Genomic DNA, 20,960 nt, shown 5'->3' with positions numbered 1-20,960 from the left:
TATCCGAAGTCGATTTACATAAAACTTTGTTTCAATACTGTACAGAGCGAGCGATTCGTACAGTATTAGAGTGCATTGGATCCGATGAGCCGAAGTGATCACTCGCGAGACTTCGCATAATAACTTCAGAAATATATTTATACTGTAAAAAAACATTTTCCGAACTCTGGTTCGGTTCCAAGTGATACCAATCAGCATTATTGCCGGTCACGGTAATTAGCTGCGGGTCTCTGCTATTTGAAACAGCGGAGACGAGCCGGCCATGATGCCCGTTGCACGCCATGTTTGCCCATTGCTCTAGCCCCGTACATGTACGGCGCCGGTAGCGAAAGCGTTCAAGGGGTTTTCCGGGATTTTAGCATTGATGACCTATCCTCCAGATAGGTCAACAATATTAACATCCAGTAATACCCCTTTAAATCTGCCATCCAAAGATTTAACATGGACAAAGAAAACTATCATTTAATAATAAAGCACCGGATCAACTTTGATGGAACCCATTAAAAAATATGCTCGCATATTGCATAAATCACAATTCCTTAAAATAGCGCAATCAGCAATATGTATAAAAAGAGCCAGGGTTTTAGAGAATTTCACACGTCTACAGTTCACTGTGACTATGAATTCGACAGCATCTTCACTGCAAACCTGAATTCAGTCTCGCTCACTATGCATTCCTATGAGATGCACATTGAGAATCTCATAGGCTTTCACAGAGGCTGATATCCAGTATACACTGTAGACAACTGTATGATTCAGAGAGCCAAAGTGTGGCCATGTGGTATAACCAAAAGGAACGGAGGAGCTGAAAAAAAAGCCACCAGTAAGAAAATTAAACTGCCAATCTATTCATCAGACAAAACAAACAATTTTCCTGGAATGATTCTTAATAATTAGACTCATGATCTAGTAAACCTGCTTACCCAAAACACATCATATATGAGCAGCCCTGAAAGGAGGAGACAGGAAACCTTCAGGCTGGGCAGGCGGACAAAGGCAATCATTGCTACACATAGTCCCATTGCAAGGGCTGGAAAGAGAAACAAAGTAGTGGATTGTTCAAAACCATTTCTTCATAAAAGGGAATTCATGTAATGTGTTACGACAGATTTAATGTGCCCAAACCACATAATACTGTACAGTAGTAAAAAAGTAATGAGCCAAAGTGTATATGGTTCTTCTAGGTTTGGTGCCTCACTCTGGTCTGTGATATCCCTTTAAGAAGATAAACTCACCATCCATGAGCAGCCAGTGGCCTGTCAGGACCCAAATAAGAACTAGCATTACAGAGAGAGAGAATGATAGCAGCTCTGCCAATGTGAAACGACCGCAGCATCCAAAGGAAATCCTGAGAGACAAATGGAAACGTTGGTAAATCAATGGCAGGCACTTTCTCACTTCTAAATGATGATCCTGGGTATGCATTCACTTGTTTACAGGACGGGCCGTGAACAAGGCCTGAATATTTTTATGTGAAGAGAATCTCCTTCAGTTCTAGAGTCAGTCTACTAAATCTCATTCTGTAAGAAGTTTGCATTCCATGGTTTCTTCTACATATCATATTAAAGACTGCTATTACGAGAGCCACCATTTTTACCAGGGTGCCACAATTTTTTTTTTCAAGCATTTTAGTACTTAAAGGCCTCTTTCACATGAGCGATACGGATTAGGTCCGGATGCGTTCAGTTAAAAATGTGCGATTTCGCAAGCAAGTTCATTCAGTTTTGACTGCCATTGCGTTCAGTTTTGTGTGTGAAAAAATTTACACAGACCTATTGAAATGAAGAGTCCGGATTCAGTGCGCATCACGCATTGCACCCACGCGGAATACTCGCTCGTGTGAAAGGGGCCTAAAGGGGTATTCCAATCACAGAAAATGGGGCATATAGCTAGGATATGCCCCCATTGTTTGATAGGTGCGGGACCCGCACCTACAAGGAGAACGTATCGGGGAGAGCTGTGGCTTGAGGACCCCGGATTTCCCAGGGTCCGTCCACCACCAAGCGCTGCTCCCATAGAAGTGAATGGGAGCGCACCACACACGCGCACCACACACGCGCACCCCCTGCTCCCATTCATTTCTTTGGGGCAGACGGAAATAGCCAAGCCAGCACTCAGCTATTTCCGGCGGCCCCATAGAAATGAATAGAGGGTGGCTGCGCATGCGCAGTGCGCCCTCCGTTCATTTCCCCGCTTTGTTCTCATTGGTGGGACCCGCACCCATCAGACAATGGGGGCATATCCTAGCAATATGCCCCCATGTCTGAGATGGCATTTTAGTACTTTTGCACAATAAAATAATGGGGGGGTTTTTGTGGAAGAAAATCATTTTTATAACACTACTTTCATAACTTTTGTTTTTCCCAGACTGGTTGTAGTTTTTACTGGTACTATTTTGGGGTGCCTATAATTTATTCATTGTCAATTTGGGGGGAAGAATGCAAGACTTTAAAAACATGTTAAAGGGGTTTTCCGAGTTCAGAGCTGAGCCCGGACATATCGCCATTTTCACCCAGGCATCCCCTTCCCTGATATGAGCTTCGGAGTATTTCATGCTCTCCCTTTCTCTGCACTGGATCGCCGGCGACGTCAACGACACTGATGTGCGAGCTTTAGTGCTGGCCTAGCTAGCCTGCCCATTCGTGCTGGTGACGTCACAGGGCTCACTGCTAGGCGGAACCCTCCGCCTAGCTTTTCTCATGGAGAGCCTGTTACGTCACCGAAAAAAAAAAAAAAAAAAAAAAAAGGTCTTTGCCCCGTGCAATTCAACAAAGGATAAGGAGAGCATCAAAGCATAAAATGAATGCTCCAACTGGGATATGTCCGGGTTCAGAGCTGACCCCTTTAACTTTATCCTATAGGTCATTACGATTGTTGGTGATTAGTTCAAAAATAAGCCTCCTTGAGCAGTGAGGGGCTGGTCCCGTCTTGATTCACAGGGCCAGCTACCAAAGACAGGGGTTAAACACCTGAGATAAGGTTTTTCTGATCCCAGCTGTCATAGTGGAAGGCTGGCTGGCTACCAATCTCGAGATCCTGCAGGGACCACATGTGCTATGAAGTGCATGTATGGGATGGTACCTAAACACAAGGCATTCCATGACAAACAATGGTGTTCTTTTTTAACCCTTTGGTACATAAGACGCTCCTCACTGACATGATCAGTAAGTCAATTTGACTAATATGTCTACTAGAAGGCTGGTAAATAATTCTTTCCATTACTTGGAATTATTTTATATTCACCTTCCCTGATACACAGCAGTACATGTTGTGCACAGTATGTGTGTGGTTTTGTTGTTTACACTTTATAAATGGCAAAGTTTATTTAATTCTACCAAATTCATGAAAGCATACTCACTTATTCTGAGAGCAGGGCCGGGTTAAATACTGGCACATAGGCAGCAAGAGAAATGCAAATGCTATTGTTGCAAGAACTGCAAGAGAAATTGGACATTTGTTTGCTTTTGTCACCTTTGGAAAATTCTTAAATCAGCACACGAGAAGCGATATATAACTATAGTGGCTACCCCCTCTAAAACACAAAAAATACTTACCTGCAGTGCAAATGGTGAACACCACCTGGACAGAGTCAAAGAAGAAGAACATGACCAGAAGAGACACTGAGGCTCCAATCGGAAGGAACAAAGCCTGAGTAGAGTCAATAGTCTGGATACCTGTGGAAGACCAACCTGTTACACACCCAAAACGATTCAGTGAATCACAGAAAAGGAAATGTATTCTCTACTATTTGGGACATCTTCATTTGCTGTGATGATCACCTCTGAGACCTGCTCCTATCTCCAGAACAGGACCCGTGAAGTGAAGGGAGAGCAGCTGTGCGAACACGGCCACCACTCCATTCACTCCTGACAGATATAGCCGAGCCAGTGCTTAGCCATTTCAGAAATACCACACCAGTGAGTTGAGGGTGGCCATGCATGCGCCTTGACTTTGGGGGGGCCCCCCGTTCTGGAGATAGGACCAGGTCATAAAGGTGATCATCACAGCAAATGAAGATGGTAATTAAGTTCACATCGACACACCCATCTATCTCCTCATAGCAGATCATTAAAAATCACTTATTTTTTTTCCCCATTGCTACAATAAATAAATCTACTTATTTAGTTCCTAGGCTTGGGCCGTAATACAATAGTATATCAAAGTTTTTACATCTTATTGAAGCAGTTTCCATAACTATGATAGGTTATGATGAGCTGGGCAGTTGATAAATGTATCATCACTGGGGGTACGACTGCTGGGACCAACACTGATCAGGAGCACGGAGAATCACAAGCCCCTAGTCTAAATGCTGCAGTGCTCATACAGGCACACTACTGCTCCAGTCAACTTCTATGGGACTCACAGAGATAACAGATAGTCGTTCCCCGCTATCCCTGTCAGTCCTATTGACTTTGAATGGAGCAGAAGTGTGCCTGCATGACCAGAACATTTAGACAGGGGTCATTGGTAGGGATGAGTGAATCGACTTTGGATGAAACTATTTTGTTCTAATACTGTACGGAGCAGGAGCTCGGTACAATGTTAGAATGTATTGGCTCTGATGAGCCGAAGTTATTGCTTAGAGAAGTCTCGCGGGACTTCGGGTAATAACTTCATAAATTAATGTGTACTGTAAAAAAAAATATTTCCCGAACTCGGGTTCCATTCCAATTGGTAACTTGGAACTGAACCAGAGTTCGGGAAATGTTTTTTTTACAGTAGTAATTAATTTATGAAGTTATTACCCGAAGTGCCGCGAGACTTCACGAAGTAATAACTTTGGCTCATCTGAATCAATACATTCTAATACTGTACGGAGCTCCTGCTCTGTACAGTATTAGAACAAAGTTTTATGCGAATCGACTTCGGATGTTTCATCCGAAGTCGATTCACTCATCCCTAGTCACGGGACACCAGTTCTTGTGACTGTGGGGTCTCAGCAGTTGGGAGCCCCAGTGATCATACCTATCTGGTGAATAGAAGATAACATTTGGTCATGGACCAACCTCTCTAAGGTCACACAGTAGCAATAGGGCAGTGATGGCTAACTTCCGGCACCCTAGCGGTGGTGAAACTACAACTCCCAGCATGCTCCATTCATTTCTGTGGAGTTCTGAGAACAGCCAAGCAAGTGTACATCTTGGAAGTTATAGTTTTACCACAACTGGAGTGCCGGAGGTTAGCCATCACAGCAATAGGGCATGAATGTGCCTAGAACCTGGGGTAAAATGCAGGTGATTCAACAGGATTTTTGATGGCGAGTTCATATATTTTTCAAAGTGGTTTTGTCAAAGAAATTGCATCTTTGGCATTGCGTTGCAACAGAAATGATCAAATAAGGTATGTATGGCATTATTTTACATGGAGCACAAAAAGTGTTACCTTCTCACTCTCCCTTAGTTCTTTTTTACTCAGTGTTCAGTGTGAAAACTGACATATTTCATCCTGAGGCCTCATGCACATGCCAGTGTCCATAATAAAACCTCCATAATATATGGATATCATTCGTGTGTATTCATATTTTTCTCACTCCTATCAACAGAGAGGGCTATTCTCGCAATACAGACCAGAATAGGACATGTTCTATATATTAGATCTATATAATTTGCGGAATAGCTATACAGAGCCACAAAAAAATATCAAATGTGTGCATGAAATGAATGGGTCAGTGTGCTAAATATTTTTATCACTCCTTTCAACAGAGAAGGCTTTTCTCGCAATACAGACCAGAACAGGACATGTAGGACTATATTTTATAGCAGGATAGATCATCAGTTCAAACAAAGTGCAGAACCCCTTTAACTTTGAACTTGTAAACTATGCTATCACTGTATCTCTTGGAACAATCAGCGTGCTTGCTATCTTTTTGTATCCTTTTCCTATTTATGCAAGGCACTGATTTCTTCTTTCTGGACCACTCGACATATTTCTAACATGCAGACAAAGGTTTCAGTCAACAAACCACTAGGCAGTCTAGGTAGATGAGGTGTTTTATCTCAAGCATACCTGATGCAACTAATTCGATTACTTGTATCGGGGTGCTTGAGACAACGCCTGATTTGCAAGTGTGTGCTCTTTTGAGAGATTCTATTCAGAGGGTTGAATAATTCCGAGACTGTATTCGTGTGACATTTTATATTGAATTTGGAGAAACCACTTGCTAGATTAGTTGTGTTGAACTATTTCAATTGTTCTTGTTTGCAATAAAACAATATAACTATAGCTGAACGGTTGTAAATTTGGCTAATAAACCTTATTTGCAATGGGGGTTGAACCATTTTGATTGCAACTGTAAACCAAGGCTGCAGCCTATTTATTCTCAGGATCAGAGGATACTAAGTGGTGGCACATCCTAGAGATAGAAAGAACCCTTTTGCCATGCTCGCACAGTCAGTATTTGCTCAAGATTTTGCAACAGTATTTTCAGCCAAAGCCAGCAGTGGAGTCTACAGAGGAAAACTGACCAAACACTGACCATGTGAAAGGGGCCTTTCACAGAAAAGTTATATCCTTAGAGTTAGAGAACTTGTGAACGATAGTTCTCCTCCAGCCTCGTAGGACACAAACATGGAGGAAATGACACTGGCAAATAAAAGCGGTAGAACCATATAGCTTCACACAGGGAACACAAGCTTAAGTCATGTCTTACTATTATTGCTGCTGTTCCCACTAAACGCTCCTGGAGAGCTACTGCCATCCTTCTCTTTATCTTGATTTTCAAAGTCCATGTTAAGAGACCTAAAAAGGAAGAAAAGCATTTGTGAAGAGAAGTTTTCACATTTTCAATCTACCCTACAAGGTCTTTTCATACAAGTCTTACATTTTATGGTTCCCTCACACAAAAGGAACAGTTTAATACTATTAGTGACAGAGCTAAAAAGGTCTTGTAAAAACCCGTAAAAAACAAACCTGAAGCTGCCATAGACTATGAGAAGGATTGAAATAAGGAACGTGGAGACTTGACTGGAATCCACCAAGGAGTAAGCCCTGTAGAAAGAAGAAAGAGCACGGTTCAGCGGCAAATGACGACTAACAATTAGTAGATTAAATAAAAATGAATACTGATCTTAATGTGACAATGATCCATGGGTAAAACACTAGTTGGTATTGGCTATATACTATGTCTGGACACATCAAATTGCCATGTTTATCTTTATGTGCTATATGAAAAAATTATAAATAAAGAATTTACAACAAAAAATATATATAATATAAAGTAGGATAATCTGGTTGCTGCCAGCAACACTTCTTCATGCAGGAGTCTTAAAATGTCTGATGAAAGTTATAAATGTTTGTCCCTTCCATTAAACCATGTCATTTTGTAAGAAATCCTTTCCAATTGTCCTGCACGTGTATTCTGACCAGCTGTCGCCTGGGTTGGATTCTCCAGAGGCACACGGATGGCCACTGATCAGAAAAAGCAATGAATGTACGGCCAAGGCTGGCAGGTAAGTCCTACAGAGCTGTTATCAGGAAGACTGCCCGCTTTCATGTTCCCCCAACTAGGAGGAAAGACATCCACTATGCACAAATGCATGTATAATAATCTAATAATGATGAGTACTAGACTACCGCAGTGTGCAATGTGGTCTGGTATTAAAATGTTGCTGCAATGCTGTGCGTCAATGGATAGGGATAGCGATTGTGAGCAGGGCAGGGTTTAGTAAGGAGCACTTGCCATACTCTGCCCACACACTGGGCACTTGCCATTACATTTGATGTGCAAATGACAGTTTTATCTGCAACTAAACCGCCAAAAAAAAAAAAAAAAAAGTATGCTTGCACAACTAGTTAACCACCTCAGCCCCCATGGCTTAAAGAGGACCTTTCACCGATTCTTACCCTATGAACTAACTATACAGACATGTGGAGCGGCGCCCGGGGATCTCCCTGCACTTACTATTATCCCCAGGCGCCGCTCCGTTCTCCTGCTATGCCCTCCGGTATCTCCGCTCACTAAGTTATAGTAGGCGGAGATACCAGTCCCTAAGTTATGGTAGGCGGAGTCTGCCCTAGCGCTGGCCAATCGCAGCGCAGAGCTCACAGCCTGGGAGGTTATTTTCTCCTAGGCTATGAGCTCTGCAATGCGATTGGCCAGCGCTAGGGCAGACTCCGCCTACCATAACTTAGGGAACGGAGATACCGGAGGGCATAGCAGGAGAACGGAGCGGCGCCCGGGGATAATAGTAAGTGCAGTGAGATCCCCGGGCGCCGCTCTACATATCTGTATAGTTAGTTCATAGGGTAAGAATCGGTGAAAGGTCCTCTTTAAACACCCTGAAAGACCAGGCCACTTTTTACACTTCTGACATACACTACTTTCACCGTTTATTGCTCGGTCATGCAACTTACCACCCAAATGAATTTTACCTCCTTTTCTTCTCACTAATAGAGCTTTCATTTGGTGGTATTTTATTGCTGCTGACATTTTTACTTTTTTTGTTATTAATCGAAATTTAACTATTTTTTTGCAAAAAAATGAAATTTTTCACTTTGTTGTAAAATTTTGCAAAAAAAAAACGACATCCATATAAAAATTTTGCTCTAAATTTATTGTTCTACATGTCTTTGATAAAAAAAAAAATGTTTGGGTAAAAAAGAAAATGGTTTGGGTAAAAGTTATAGCGTTTACAAACTATGGTACAAAAATGTGAATTTCCGCTTTTTGAAGCAGCTCTGACTTTCTGAGCACCTGTCATGTTTCCTGAGGTTCTACAATGCCCAGACAGTACAAACACCCCACAAATGACCCCATTTCGGAAATTAGACACCCTAAGGTATTCGCTGATGGGCATAGTGAGTTCATAGAACTTTTTATTTTTTGTCACAAGTTAGCGGAAAATGTAGATTTTTTTTATTTATTTTTTTCTTACAAAGTCTCATATTTCACTAACTTGTGACAAAAAATAAAAACTTCTATGAACTCACTATGCCCATCAGCGAATACCTTGGGGTCTCTTCTTTCCAAAATGGGGTCACTTGTGGGGTAGTTATACTGCCCTGGCATTCTAGGGGCCCAAATGTGTGGTAAGGAGTTTGAAATCAAATTCTGTAAAAAATGACCAGTGAAATCCGAAAGGTGCTCTTTGGAATGTGGGCCCCTTTGCCCACCTAGGCTGCAAAAAAGTGGTATCTCCGTATTCAGGAGAAGTTGGGGAATGTGTTTTGGGGTGTCTTTTTACATATACCCATGCTGGGTGAGATAAATATCTTGGTCAAATGCCAACTTTGTATAAAAAAAATGGGAAAAGTTGCCAAGATATTTCTCTCACCCAGCATGGGTATATGTAAAATGACACCCCAAAACACATTACCCAACTTCTCCTGAGTACGGCGATACCACATGTGTGACACTTTTTTGCAGCCTAGATGCGCAAAGGGGCCCACATTCCTTTTATGAGGGCATTTTTAGACATTTGGATCCCAGACTTCTTCTCACGCTTTAGGGCCCCTAGAATGCCAGGGCAGTATAAATACCCCACATGTGACCCCATTTTGGAAAGAAGACACCCCAAGGTATTCAATGAGGGGCATGGCGAGTTCATAGAAATTTATTTATTTTTTTTTTGGCACAAGTTAGCGGAAATTGATTTTATTTATTTTTTTCTCACAAAGTCTCCCTTTCCGCTAACTTGGGACAAAAATTTCAATCTTTCATGGACTCAATATGCCCCTCACGGAATACCTGGGGGTGTCTTCTTTCCGAAATGGGGTCACATGTGGGGTATTTATACTGCCCTGGCATTCTAGGGGCCCTAAAGCGTGAGAAGAAGTCTGGAATATAAATGTCTAAAAATTTTTACGCATTTGGATTCCGTGAGGGGTATGGTGAGTTCATGTGAGATTTAATTTTTTGACACAAGTTAGTGGAATATGAGACTTTGTAAGAAAAAAAAAAAAATTCCGCTAACTTGGGCTAAAAAAAGTCTGAATGGAGCCTTACAGAGGGGTGATCAATGACAGGGGGGTGATCAGGGAGTCTATATGGGGTGATCACCACAGTCATTGATCACGCCCCTGTAAGGCTCCATTCAGACGTCCGTATGCGTTTTGCGGATCCGATCCATCTATCAGTGGATCCGTAAAAATCATGCGGACGTCTGAATGGAGCTTTACAGGGGGGTGATCAATGACAGGGGGTAATCAATGACAGGGGGGGTGATCAGGGAGTCTATATGGGGTGATCACCACAGTCATTGATCACGCCCCTGTAAGGCTCCATTCAGACGTCCGTATGCGTTTTGCGGATCCGATCCATCTATCATTGGATCCGTAAAAATCATGCGGACGTCTGAATGGAGCTTTACAGGGGGGTGATCAATGACAGGGTGGTAATCAATGACAGGGGGGTGATCAGGGAGTCTATATGGGGTGATCACCACAGTCATTGATCACGCCCCTGTAAGGCTTCATTCAGACGTCCGTATGCGTTTTGCGGATCCGATCCATCTATCAGTGGATCCGTAAAAATCATGCGGACGTCTGAATGGAGCTTTACATTGACAGGGGGGTAATCAATGACGGGAGAGGTGATCAGGGAGTCTATATGGGGTGATCACCACAGTCATTGATCACGCCCCTGTAAGGCTCCATTCAGACGTCCGTATGCGTTTTGCGGATCCGATCCATCTATCAGTGGATCCGTAAAAATCATGCGGACATCTGAATGGAGCTTTACAGGGGGGTGATCAATGACAGGGGGGTAAATCAATGACAGGGGGGTGATCAGGGGTGAATAAGGGGTTAATAAGTGACAGGGGGGGGTGTAGTGTAGTGGTGCTTGGTGCAACATATTACTGAGCTGCCTGTGTCCTCTGGTGGTCGATCCAAACAAAGGGGACCACCAGAGGACCAGGTAGCAGGTACCGTATATGCCGGCGTATAAGACGACCCCCAACTTTTACACTGAAAATATAGAGTTTGGGATATACTCGCCGTATAAGACTACCCCTTTTTCAACACACAGCAGTACATTACTGCATCCCACCACCATCCCTGGGTACCTCTGCCATCACTGAATCCCACCACCATCCCTGGGTACCACCGCCATCCTTGCATCCCACCACCATCCCTAGATACCACTGCCATCCCGGCATCCCACCACCATCCCTAGGTACCACCGCCATCCCATGGTATCACCACCATCCCTGCATCCCACCACCTTCCTTGTCCTCCCTCCCTGCCTCCCAGACCCTAAACATGTGCCACCTATACCCTGAACATGTTTTTGTTATGTTATTCTTCATATTCACATTCACATATGCACATCTGCGCCGCACTTAGATACGCCGCACGGAGATCTCGCACATGCGCAGGAGCGAGATGCGAGCGGCCGGGAGGATATCGGTACAAGGAGCATACAAGGTACAGAGCAGGGGGGAGGCATACAAGGTACAGAGCAGGGGGCGGTATACAAGGTACAGCGCGGGGGGGCATATGCCGTGGGTTACATCGCAGCTCTCGGCTGCTGGGGATACAAGGCAATAGCCCGGGCTCTCTCTGTTGATAATTCGGGCGTCCCGGCACTGCAGCGCCCGCCATACCCGGCGTATAAGACGACCCCCGACTTTTGAGAAGATTTACATGTGTTAAAAAGTAGTCTTATACGCAGGAATATACAGTATATTAGACGCTGTTATCAAAACAGCATCTAATATACCTGTTAGGGGTTAAAAAAAATCACATCTCCAGCCTGCCAGCGAACGATCGCCGCTGGCAGGCTGGAGATCCACTCGCTTACCTTCCGATCCTGTGAACGCGCGCGCCTGTGTGCGCGCGTTCACAGGAAATCTCGCGTCTCGCGAGATGACGCGTAGATGCGTGACTGTGCGCAGGGCTGCCACCTCCGGAACGCGAATCTGCGTTAGGCGGTCCGGAGGTGGTTAAAGAGGTATTCTGGTTGTAGCAAGTTATCCCCTATCCACAGGACATAGGGGATAACTACAGTTTCACAAACATTAGGAACAGGATTAAGTCATTTTACATAATTGTGTGGAGCTGAACACACAAATGACATTGAAAATGCAAGATTGGTTCTTGTTTGGAAGTTATAGAGGGGGAAAAAATATACAAATATTTGAAATTTTCAGAGCCTGTTGAAAGAGAAAAAGACACAAGAAAAGCTTTCAAAATTGTCGTTAACTGGTTTGTTAGGAAATGTCAGAGTTGAAACTTTCCGTCGCTGTAGAGGAACCTCTAACGGCAGACAATAAAGTGTCCCTGAACCCGCACTCTATTCCCATTCAGATGTTTTCCCCATTAATTGCGGTGCACTCCGTGACGAACATGGGGGGCGCTTTCATTATGATATCGCAGTCAATAAGCAGCACTACAACCTGAAATGTTGGCGCATTACTGCTGGATGAATGGTTTTGAATAACATAAGTGAAGATGGAACTTTGACCTTTCTTTCTGAATACAAAAATTCTTCATATAGCATACAACTAGATTCGCTGTTGATCTTGTATTACAAATGATAGTAATAGTAACAATGAAGGTGTTGAAGGTCATCTAGTGATAATAATTGGTGTTTAACACTGAACTTTTTTATTAATTTTTTATTTATTCACTGCATGTCAGAGCACTAGTGACTTCAGCGCTGTTTTCTCACTTTCTTCAATCCTTTATTTATTGCACTGTTTGCACTTTACCAATTTTATTTTTATTAATATAATCATGCTAATGGATCAAAATTTGATTATGAATATTTATGTACTCTAGGGTGATACTATATGTATATTTTATCATAATTGTTCATTGGATGAAGATTTGGTTATGAATTATTATTCATGTATTATAGGGTCATACCATAGGGTTGGTTCATTATAATAATCACCTATCACAATTATGGATCTCGATATCTATGCATTTTTGTATAGCATGTATTTTAGGTTGTGTTTATTATTTATATATTTAGTATTAGTATAGATCTGATGCACTGTGATTTTATATAGAATATTTATTATTTATACCTATCATGTTGTAGACATAAAACTGCTTTTATATGGATGAATTGATTGTTGCTTTATGTATCCAGATTCAATAATATTGCTACTGTGCCCCCTATTCCTGTATCTAGATTAGTGATGATTTTATTTTAACATCGATTCTTGACTGCACCCGTGTATTACGCAGACCGAGATAAACATTTCCATATACTGGGTGTGCTATGTTGCGCTAAGAACGAAGCGAGGGTGCGGTCACGTGACTACCATCATGTAACCCTTTACGTGCGTATTCTCGTGAGACCTGCGCGGCATTCGTGCCGTCACATTTGGCATACTCTCGCGGGACTACGCCCAGGACAAGGTGAATACAGTGGCGTATATCCATTGGTTCCTGCACAGGTGTCTCCCCTCGATTTAATTAATGCTTGAGGTATATATTATGGTGGGGTGAGGTGGTCAGACATGCCCCTTGAGAAAGCGGTAGCGAAACGTGCGTCAGGGTGTGCTCCCTGCTGTCCAGAGATCGGATCCCTTTTTCCTTTTAATATCATATCCTTTGGTTATTCATTCATGCAGTCTTCCACAGTTTGGGCCCATGGATTAACCCTATAGTGGTATTTAACATTAGGATATTTGGGTGATTATTTTGAATTACCTTGCGATATTACAGCTATTAGTGCCCCTTCACTGACCATTGGAGTGAGCATTCTTAGATTGTGGGGATCTGCTTCTCTTGGTACAGCAGGTGAGCTGCTTGTCAGCGCCTACTTGCATTGCAGCTCTGATTTCAACTAATGTATTAATTGTTTGTAATTTATTATTGTCTAATAAAGCCATTATATGTACTGTGTGTCCCCTTTGTGGGTTTTTGGTATTATGATCATAATACAGGTAAAACTGGAAAAATTAGAATATCGTGCAAAGGTCCATTTATTTCAGTAATGCAAATTAAAAGGAATTGCATTAATGCAGCTTAAAATTAGACTATTGTGAAAAAGTTCAATATTCTAGGCTCAAAGTGTCACACTCTAGTCAGCTAATTAATCCATACCCCCTGAGCAAAGGGGACCTCAAAATTGAGACTTTGGGGTTTCATAAGCTGTAAGCCCTAATCATCCAAATTATAACAAATAAAGGCTTGAAATATCTCGCTTTGCATGTAATGAGTCTCATATGTTAGTTTCACCGTTTAAGTTGCATTACTGAAATAAATGACCTTTGCACGATATTCTCATTTTTCGAGTTTCACCTGTATAAGAAGATCTCATTATACGGCATTCCTGATCCCCTGTACACTGGATTGAGACACAACTAATTTATTAAGGGGCAGATACCTCCCAATAACTTAGATGCATCGGTCACTGTGCTAGAAGGTGGCGTAGACTTGAGCTATAAGTTAAACCTGGTTTAAAGTTATAGTAAATCTGACAGGCCACGGTGGGCTCCACCGCCTCCCACTGCGGCCAACCATTTTCTCACCACTTTAGAAAAGTGGTAAGAAGCTCAAAAAGTCACAAAATTATGGTGGGTGCCATAAAAAGTAAAAAATTATTCTTGACTGCAGGGGGGGGGATTATCGCATAAGATTGGTCAATCAGGTCTCCTTTGCAAAACATGTGTAGAACAATGCTATTAGATCATTCGGGGTACTACCGCTGGGATACCCACCAATGAAAAGAATAAAGACCCCTGAAGGGAACAGAGCGGCAGGTTGAGCTCATACTCCCCTCATCTTACATAGTTGCATAGTTAGTATGGTTGAAAAACAAAAGTCCATCAAGTGTAACCAATTGGCGGGTTCTCTATGGGCTAGATAGTCGAGTACAGTGCTCTGCCATTTCCAGCAATCCCATAGATATGTACAGAGTGCTAGTGCACATGCTCGACCTGCTGCCAAGTTCTTTTCAAGGGTACAGGTTCCTCATTGTCGTGTTTGGTGGTGGTCCCAGCAGTAGGATCCCCACTGATCTAATAAGTTACGCATTATGCTATGGATAGGGGATAATTTGCTACAACTGAAATATCTTTTTTAGGCTACTTTCACACTAGCGTTAAAGTTTTCCGGTATTGAGTTCCGTCCTAGGGGCTTAATACCAGAAAAAAAAAACTGATCAGTTTTATCCTAATGCATTCTGAATGGAGAGCAATCCGTTCAGTATGCATCAGGATGTCTTCAATTCAGCCACTCTAAGGCCGAGTTCACATATTGCGGGCCACAAAGCACGATCGCCGGCCGCTGGTCAGCCGCATCGGATCGCGGACCCATTCACTTTAATGGGTCCACGATCCGCAAAAAGATAGGACATGTTCTATCTTTTTGCGGAACGGAAGTACGGGACGCAACCCCACGGAGGCACCCCGGAGTGCTTCCGAGGGGTCCCGTTCCGTGCGGCCGTTCCGCTATTCCGGATTTGCGGACCCATTGAAGTGAATGGGTCCGCATCCGTGATGCGGAATGCAAACGGAACTGTGGCCGTGTATTGCGGCCCGCAATACGGCCACGGATCACACACGTTCGTGTGAACTAGGCCTAAGGTATTTGGCCAGAGAAAATACCGCAGCATGCTGCAGTATTTTCTCTGTACAAAATTCCACAACACTTGCCGGAATGCATTAATGCCGGATCCAGCACCAAGTGTACCCGTAAAAACGGATCCTTTAAAAATGTGAAAAATAAATAAATACCGGATTCGTTTTTTCCGGATGACACCAGAGAGACGGATACGATATTGCAATGCATTTGTGAGACGGATCCGCATCCGGATCAGTCTACAAATGCTATCCGTTTGCATACGGATTTCCGGATCTGGCAGGCAGTTCCGGCGACGGAACTGCCTTCCGGAATCCAACAACGCAAGTGTGAAAGTACCCTTAAGGGGTTGTGCAGCCAGTACATATGGATACTCTAGCCTCAGGATAGGTCAACAATATCTGATCGGTGGGGGTCCGTCTCTTGGCACTCCGCTGATCAGCTCTTTGAAGAGGAGGCGGCACTCGTGCAATATGTACTGCAAAACCCCTATAAACCCTCTACCCAGCACAGGTATCACTTTTTAAGCAGAATAGAGCTCACAGACTTCCTTTTAGGGCAAGCACAAGCCCTTCTAATAAATGCTGAAACTCGTAAAACCAGATCTCTCAAAATGAAGGCTCTGCATCTGTATTATTCAAATCACCCTCAATTACATTACACAATGCTACCCCAAAGAAGTTGCAAAAATAATTACAATAAATAGGTCTGACCGATTGTGTATTCTGATTTTTCAGCAACTAAACCTGAAGAACGAGCGGCGGATACTTTAAGGAAATATGTCACCAAACATTTTTTCTGCCAGTTAAAACCAGATAGTAACACATCTCCTTTTCTTTAAAATGTATTTTTATTTTCTGACTGCAGAACTTTTTATTCTATTATCTGAACATGATTATGGGGGGCGGCCATCTTGCCTGAGAATTTCTTAACAGCATTTAGAAAGAATTTATGAAATAGCTTTACAGCAGCCCCATGGTCCATAGACACAATGGTCAAGAGGTGACCTCAGTGACTTCTATGGGGGAGTTTTCTATTGGGAATGGTGGATCCTGTCTTATCTGTACACAGAGGTGATATCATTACAGGCAGGATTAGGATGACAGTTAAGAAGGTGACTACAGTAAAGTGATCTGTACAGACCAAGAAGTGGCGCAGGATTTTATGTTTTTCGTTGAACTATAGATAGATATTGACATGGGAAATTAAACATACTACATTCATTAAAAATATGTTAAAACATAAAAACGGGATTTAAACAATAGGTCATTTTCTGATGACATTTCCCTTCCCTAGATGCAATAATCAGAGAGGCATGGGACCCATTCTACCTCCTGCCTCAGTGCAGACTAGACCTTGTTGAATACAGCTTCTGTTACCCACAGCGAGGCATGTGTGGCCCTCCAGATATTACATGCTACGTGTAGAGAGGTAGGATGACGCTAGACTACAGCATCCACCCACATACACACTATGCAGACTACGTCTGCCGCTCAGAGACAAAAGCACCACCCAACCCCATCTCTGAACTCACAATACAGGCCAAAGGGATTTTAATAACTGGTTTGCAGTCCTGGTCTATTTGTGTCTGTTATACAGGCAGGGGTTTCCACCACAGAGGGGCTGTAGAAATGCCAGGCCAAAACACAGAGCGCTCTGTCAGGGGCGGACAATGAGCACATTCTCCTCTCTTCCCCATTACAGCCAGTGCTCCCACTGCAGCCACCTTCAACAGACACACCGAGATCACTGAGAGCTTGTCACCCGGGGGCACACAATGAGCACCACACACACTCACAGCTGCCCAATAGCACCCGCTTGTCCAAGGCAATGGCATGCAAAAAGAATGCCAGGATGAGATGGCACGGCGGCAGGTGTGAACTCCGGCTCTCACATAAAGCTAACGTTAGTGTACTTCTAGCAGGAGAGATGGCCCATCCAATACTTATTCTCAGCAGGACATCTATTCATCATATAAGATGGACAACCACCTTGTCCATGTCCAACATCCTGCAAAGATACTAACCCAAAACTACCAGAAGCAATGAAAAGTGACCATTCCCAAATTTCGTGTCTCACACTTGAGACTGGGCTATTTGGACAGTTTCAGACGCTCTAGTCACACAAATGAGAAAGTGCCAGGCCTGTTCCTACACAGGAGCCTTGTATGCAAAGCATTACTGTAGAGCCTCTATAGGCCCCCATACACATCATTGTTAGAGCAGCCGCCAAAAGTCTAATGTGTATAGGGAGCTCCTAACAGATTAAATGAAGGTTTTCGCGCAATCCTTTTGTTCTTCCATTTGATATTGGAGGCTGCACTCTCCCAATGAATACATATACATATTCAGCCATATTGAATCCATGTGTGTATGGAGGATTCAAGAGAGATAGCAGAAAGACTGTCCAGCAGACAGCTACTAAATATCTATGGGGACCTTATAGGGATAGGTCATCAATATCAGATCAGCGGGGGCCCGACTCCCGCCGATCAGCTGTTAGAGGAATCCAGGTGCTCAGGGAGCGCTGCGGCTCAGTCCCATGGGGGGAATGAATGAGACCAAGCTGTGCTTGGTAAGTTGCTGGGAGGCTGTGGCGCTCACCAGAGCTCCAGTGAGCGTCGTGGATCCCTGAAACAGCTGATCAGTGGGGGTGCCAGGACTCGGACCCCCACCTATGTGATAATGATGACTTATCCTGTGGATAACCCCGTTAACACTAGGTTTATCACACAGACCAATATCTCGAGCAGGGGTACACAAGTACTTTTTTTTTGTAAAGGTTCACATACCTTGGGCTGCAGGTGGGTAAAGGGCAACACCAGTGGCTCGTTGATATATATTTCACACCTCTAATTCGGCCCAATCACAGTAATGGTGCCTCCTTGATGTAACCTCACAATCATGATGCCTGTTAGTGCCTCTCAGACAGTAATAATGCCCATAGGTGCCCCCTGACAGTAGGGTGATCCATTGGGAGCCCTTACAAGGTATGACGCTGCTTTTGTGCTCTCTGCACAGTACGATGTCCCCTTAAAGAGAATCTGTCACCACGATCTTGGACTATTATCTGTTGCAATAAATAAGTGGAGCCCAGATCACTTTTTTTGTTTTTCCACTATCCCCCATTCCCCTGATGTCAGCATTCAAAGCTGCACTGAAATACATTGAGAGGACTTACAATGCCTACAGGACTCCTCTCCATTAGGGCTCATGGACATTAACGTGTACCACCCTTTCCGTGCACTGGGGACCGCAAATTGCAGTCCCCAACGCATGGGCACAGTCAGTGTGGCTAGCGCAGATGGATGCAGACACATTCAACTTGACGTGATCCGTCCGCATCGCAAAAAATAAATTAAACAAGTTTTATTTTTTTGCGGTGTGGAGGCACCGGCCGAAATGCCATGGAAGCACTCTGTAGTGCTTCCGTGGCCTTCCGCTCTGTGCCTCTGCACCGTATCTTCCAGATTGCAAACCCATTCAAGTGAGTACATTGCACGATACGGTGCGCACACGGCCGATGCCTGTATATTGTGGACTAGCTGTTTGCTGTTTACAAGCCCTTATGTTGGAATGGCATAGCAGGCCGGACTGATTTCAGAGCAGCTTTGAAAGCACACGAGGGGCATGGGAAGTGGGGGGCGCAGGCCCCAACCATCTGGTGACAGACATGTATGTCTATGTCTTGTGGCTGCTCACGTGTATCTTTCATGTATTCCCCCATTAGATGGGAGTACTAGAAGTGTAACTAGACATTTCTGATATATACAGTAGGTTCAACACGCCATAAATATAGTATTTTAGTTAGAAATACCTCTTTAAGGCTACTTTCACACTGGCGTTTTTTGCGGATCTGTCATGGATCTGCAAAAACGCTTCCGTTATAATAATATAACAGCATGCATCAGTCATGAGCTGATCCGATTGTATTAGGTCTTCTATAGCCAGGACTGATCTGTCATGAACACCATTGAAAGTCAACGGGGGACGGATCCGTTTTCTATTGTGTCAGAGAAAATGGATCCGTCCCTATTGACTTACATTGTGTGTCAGGACGGATCCGTGCTTGCAGCGTTATTCTGTCCACGATGGGGACGCAACCAAACGTCTGCGCGCTGTCTCCTCATACAGCCGATTGAAGAGCGTGTCGGACTCCCACCAATCCGATATTGATGACCTATCCTGAGGATAGGTAATAAATATTAAAAGCCCGTACAACCCTGATGGCACCCTGCTTCATCATTACAGTCAACTGCATCTGTGTCCTGAGGGTGCCGATACAGCTGAAGTCATGCAAGGGCCCGGACCACCAGAGGAGGATCCTGATCTACAGTATTCTGCAACCACCACAAGCCATGTATTATTCTGATTTATAGCAACCACAACGTGGATGTTCAAAACCACAGTAACTGAGAAATCTGGCTTTATCTAATAAATAAAAAAAGCCATGTAGTGTTTTATTCATCAGAAATACTAATTCAAAAGTATTTTCAGCATCATTTGCTGTAGCTTCTATAAAAGTCCTAATAATCCAGTCACCTGTAAGGGTAAGCCTGCGGCACATCAAGACAAATCAAGGCAAAGATGTGGAACGGTTGGAGACATCAGAGGAAAGAAAAATTCTTCCCTTTTGCTGTCCGCCTCAAAAGCGGAACGGAGACCAAACGCAGCCAAACTGATGCATTCTGAACGGATCCTTATCCGTTCAGAATGCATTGGGGCTGAACTGATCCATTTTGGGCCGCTTGTGAGAGCCCTGAAACGGATCTGAAAAACGGACCCTGAAACGGCAGTGTGAAAGTAGCCTTAGTTGTCTATAGCAACCAATCAACCAGATTCCACCTTTCATTTTTCAGAGCCTCTTTGGCAAATGAAAGGTGGAACCGGATTGGTTGCTATGAGCAACTAAGCCAGTTTTGGGGTCTTCAGGCCAGTTTTGATAAATCTCGCCCAATGTCATTAAACTGATTCCGCCAGCTTTCCAGACAGGTCTAAGTAAATATCTGCAGTCCCCATGAAACAATACTGGGCATCTTTTCTTTGAATTCTGACTTCTCTGTTGAATAAATTGACAACTCAGCATTACCATAGCCCTTGTGTGTGGGGGGGGCATGCTCTGTGTCCAAACTGTGCAGGGACACACCCAAGTGACAAGGAGAACAATAACACTCCGTTGTCAGAAACAGATCTCTATGAAAAGTGCAGTATCTGGTGAGAAACATTCCAGGAGCGCTGACAGGACCTCTTCTTAGAACAATACTGTGAGGACAGACCCTGCTCTCCTATATTGAAGATGGCACCACCCCTGTTCTTGGAACGAATGGCTCAGGTTTCAGTCCATTGTACTGGCCATGTGTATACTGCAATGTGATCCTGCACAGGCAATATGGGTGGTAGCTGGATCCTGCTTCCAGGCAGAAACTGCTAAGTAATGAGGAAGTCATTAGCCTAAACTTGGAATACTCCATTGCTGCTTTAGAT

At 43.6% G+C, this 20,960-nt stretch overlaps 1 protein-coding gene across 1 annotated transcript in view; it reads right to left on the bottom strand.

Moving 5' to 3' along the window:
• Window positions 1-20,960, bottom strand: part of SPPL3 (signal peptide peptidase like 3) — a 103,818-nt gene that overhangs the window by 10,601 nt on the left and 72,257 nt on the right. Inside the window, exons 2-7 of the mRNA XM_040416492.1 lie at window positions 6,910-6,987; window positions 6,650-6,738; window positions 3,555-3,674; window positions 3,359-3,434; window positions 1,236-1,348; window positions 924-1,030 (exon numbers count right to left, since the gene is read on the bottom strand). Of these exons, the coding sequence (XP_040272426.1) occupies window positions 924-1,030; window positions 1,236-1,348; window positions 3,359-3,434; window positions 3,555-3,674; window positions 6,650-6,738; window positions 6,910-6,987 (583 nt within the window). The remainder of the gene's footprint in view (window positions 1-923; window positions 1,031-1,235; window positions 1,349-3,358; window positions 3,435-3,554; window positions 3,675-6,649; window positions 6,739-6,909; window positions 6,988-20,960) is intronic.

Source organism: Bufo bufo, chromosome 2 (genome assembly GCF_905171765.1).
Source record: "Bufo bufo chromosome 2, aBufBuf1.1, whole genome shotgun sequence".
Taxonomy (NCBI): domain Eukaryota; kingdom Metazoa; phylum Chordata; class Amphibia; order Anura; family Bufonidae; genus Bufo; species Bufo bufo.
The sequence above is the reverse complement of the archived record's forward strand: the minus strand, read 5'-3'. Positions and strand labels throughout refer to the sequence as shown.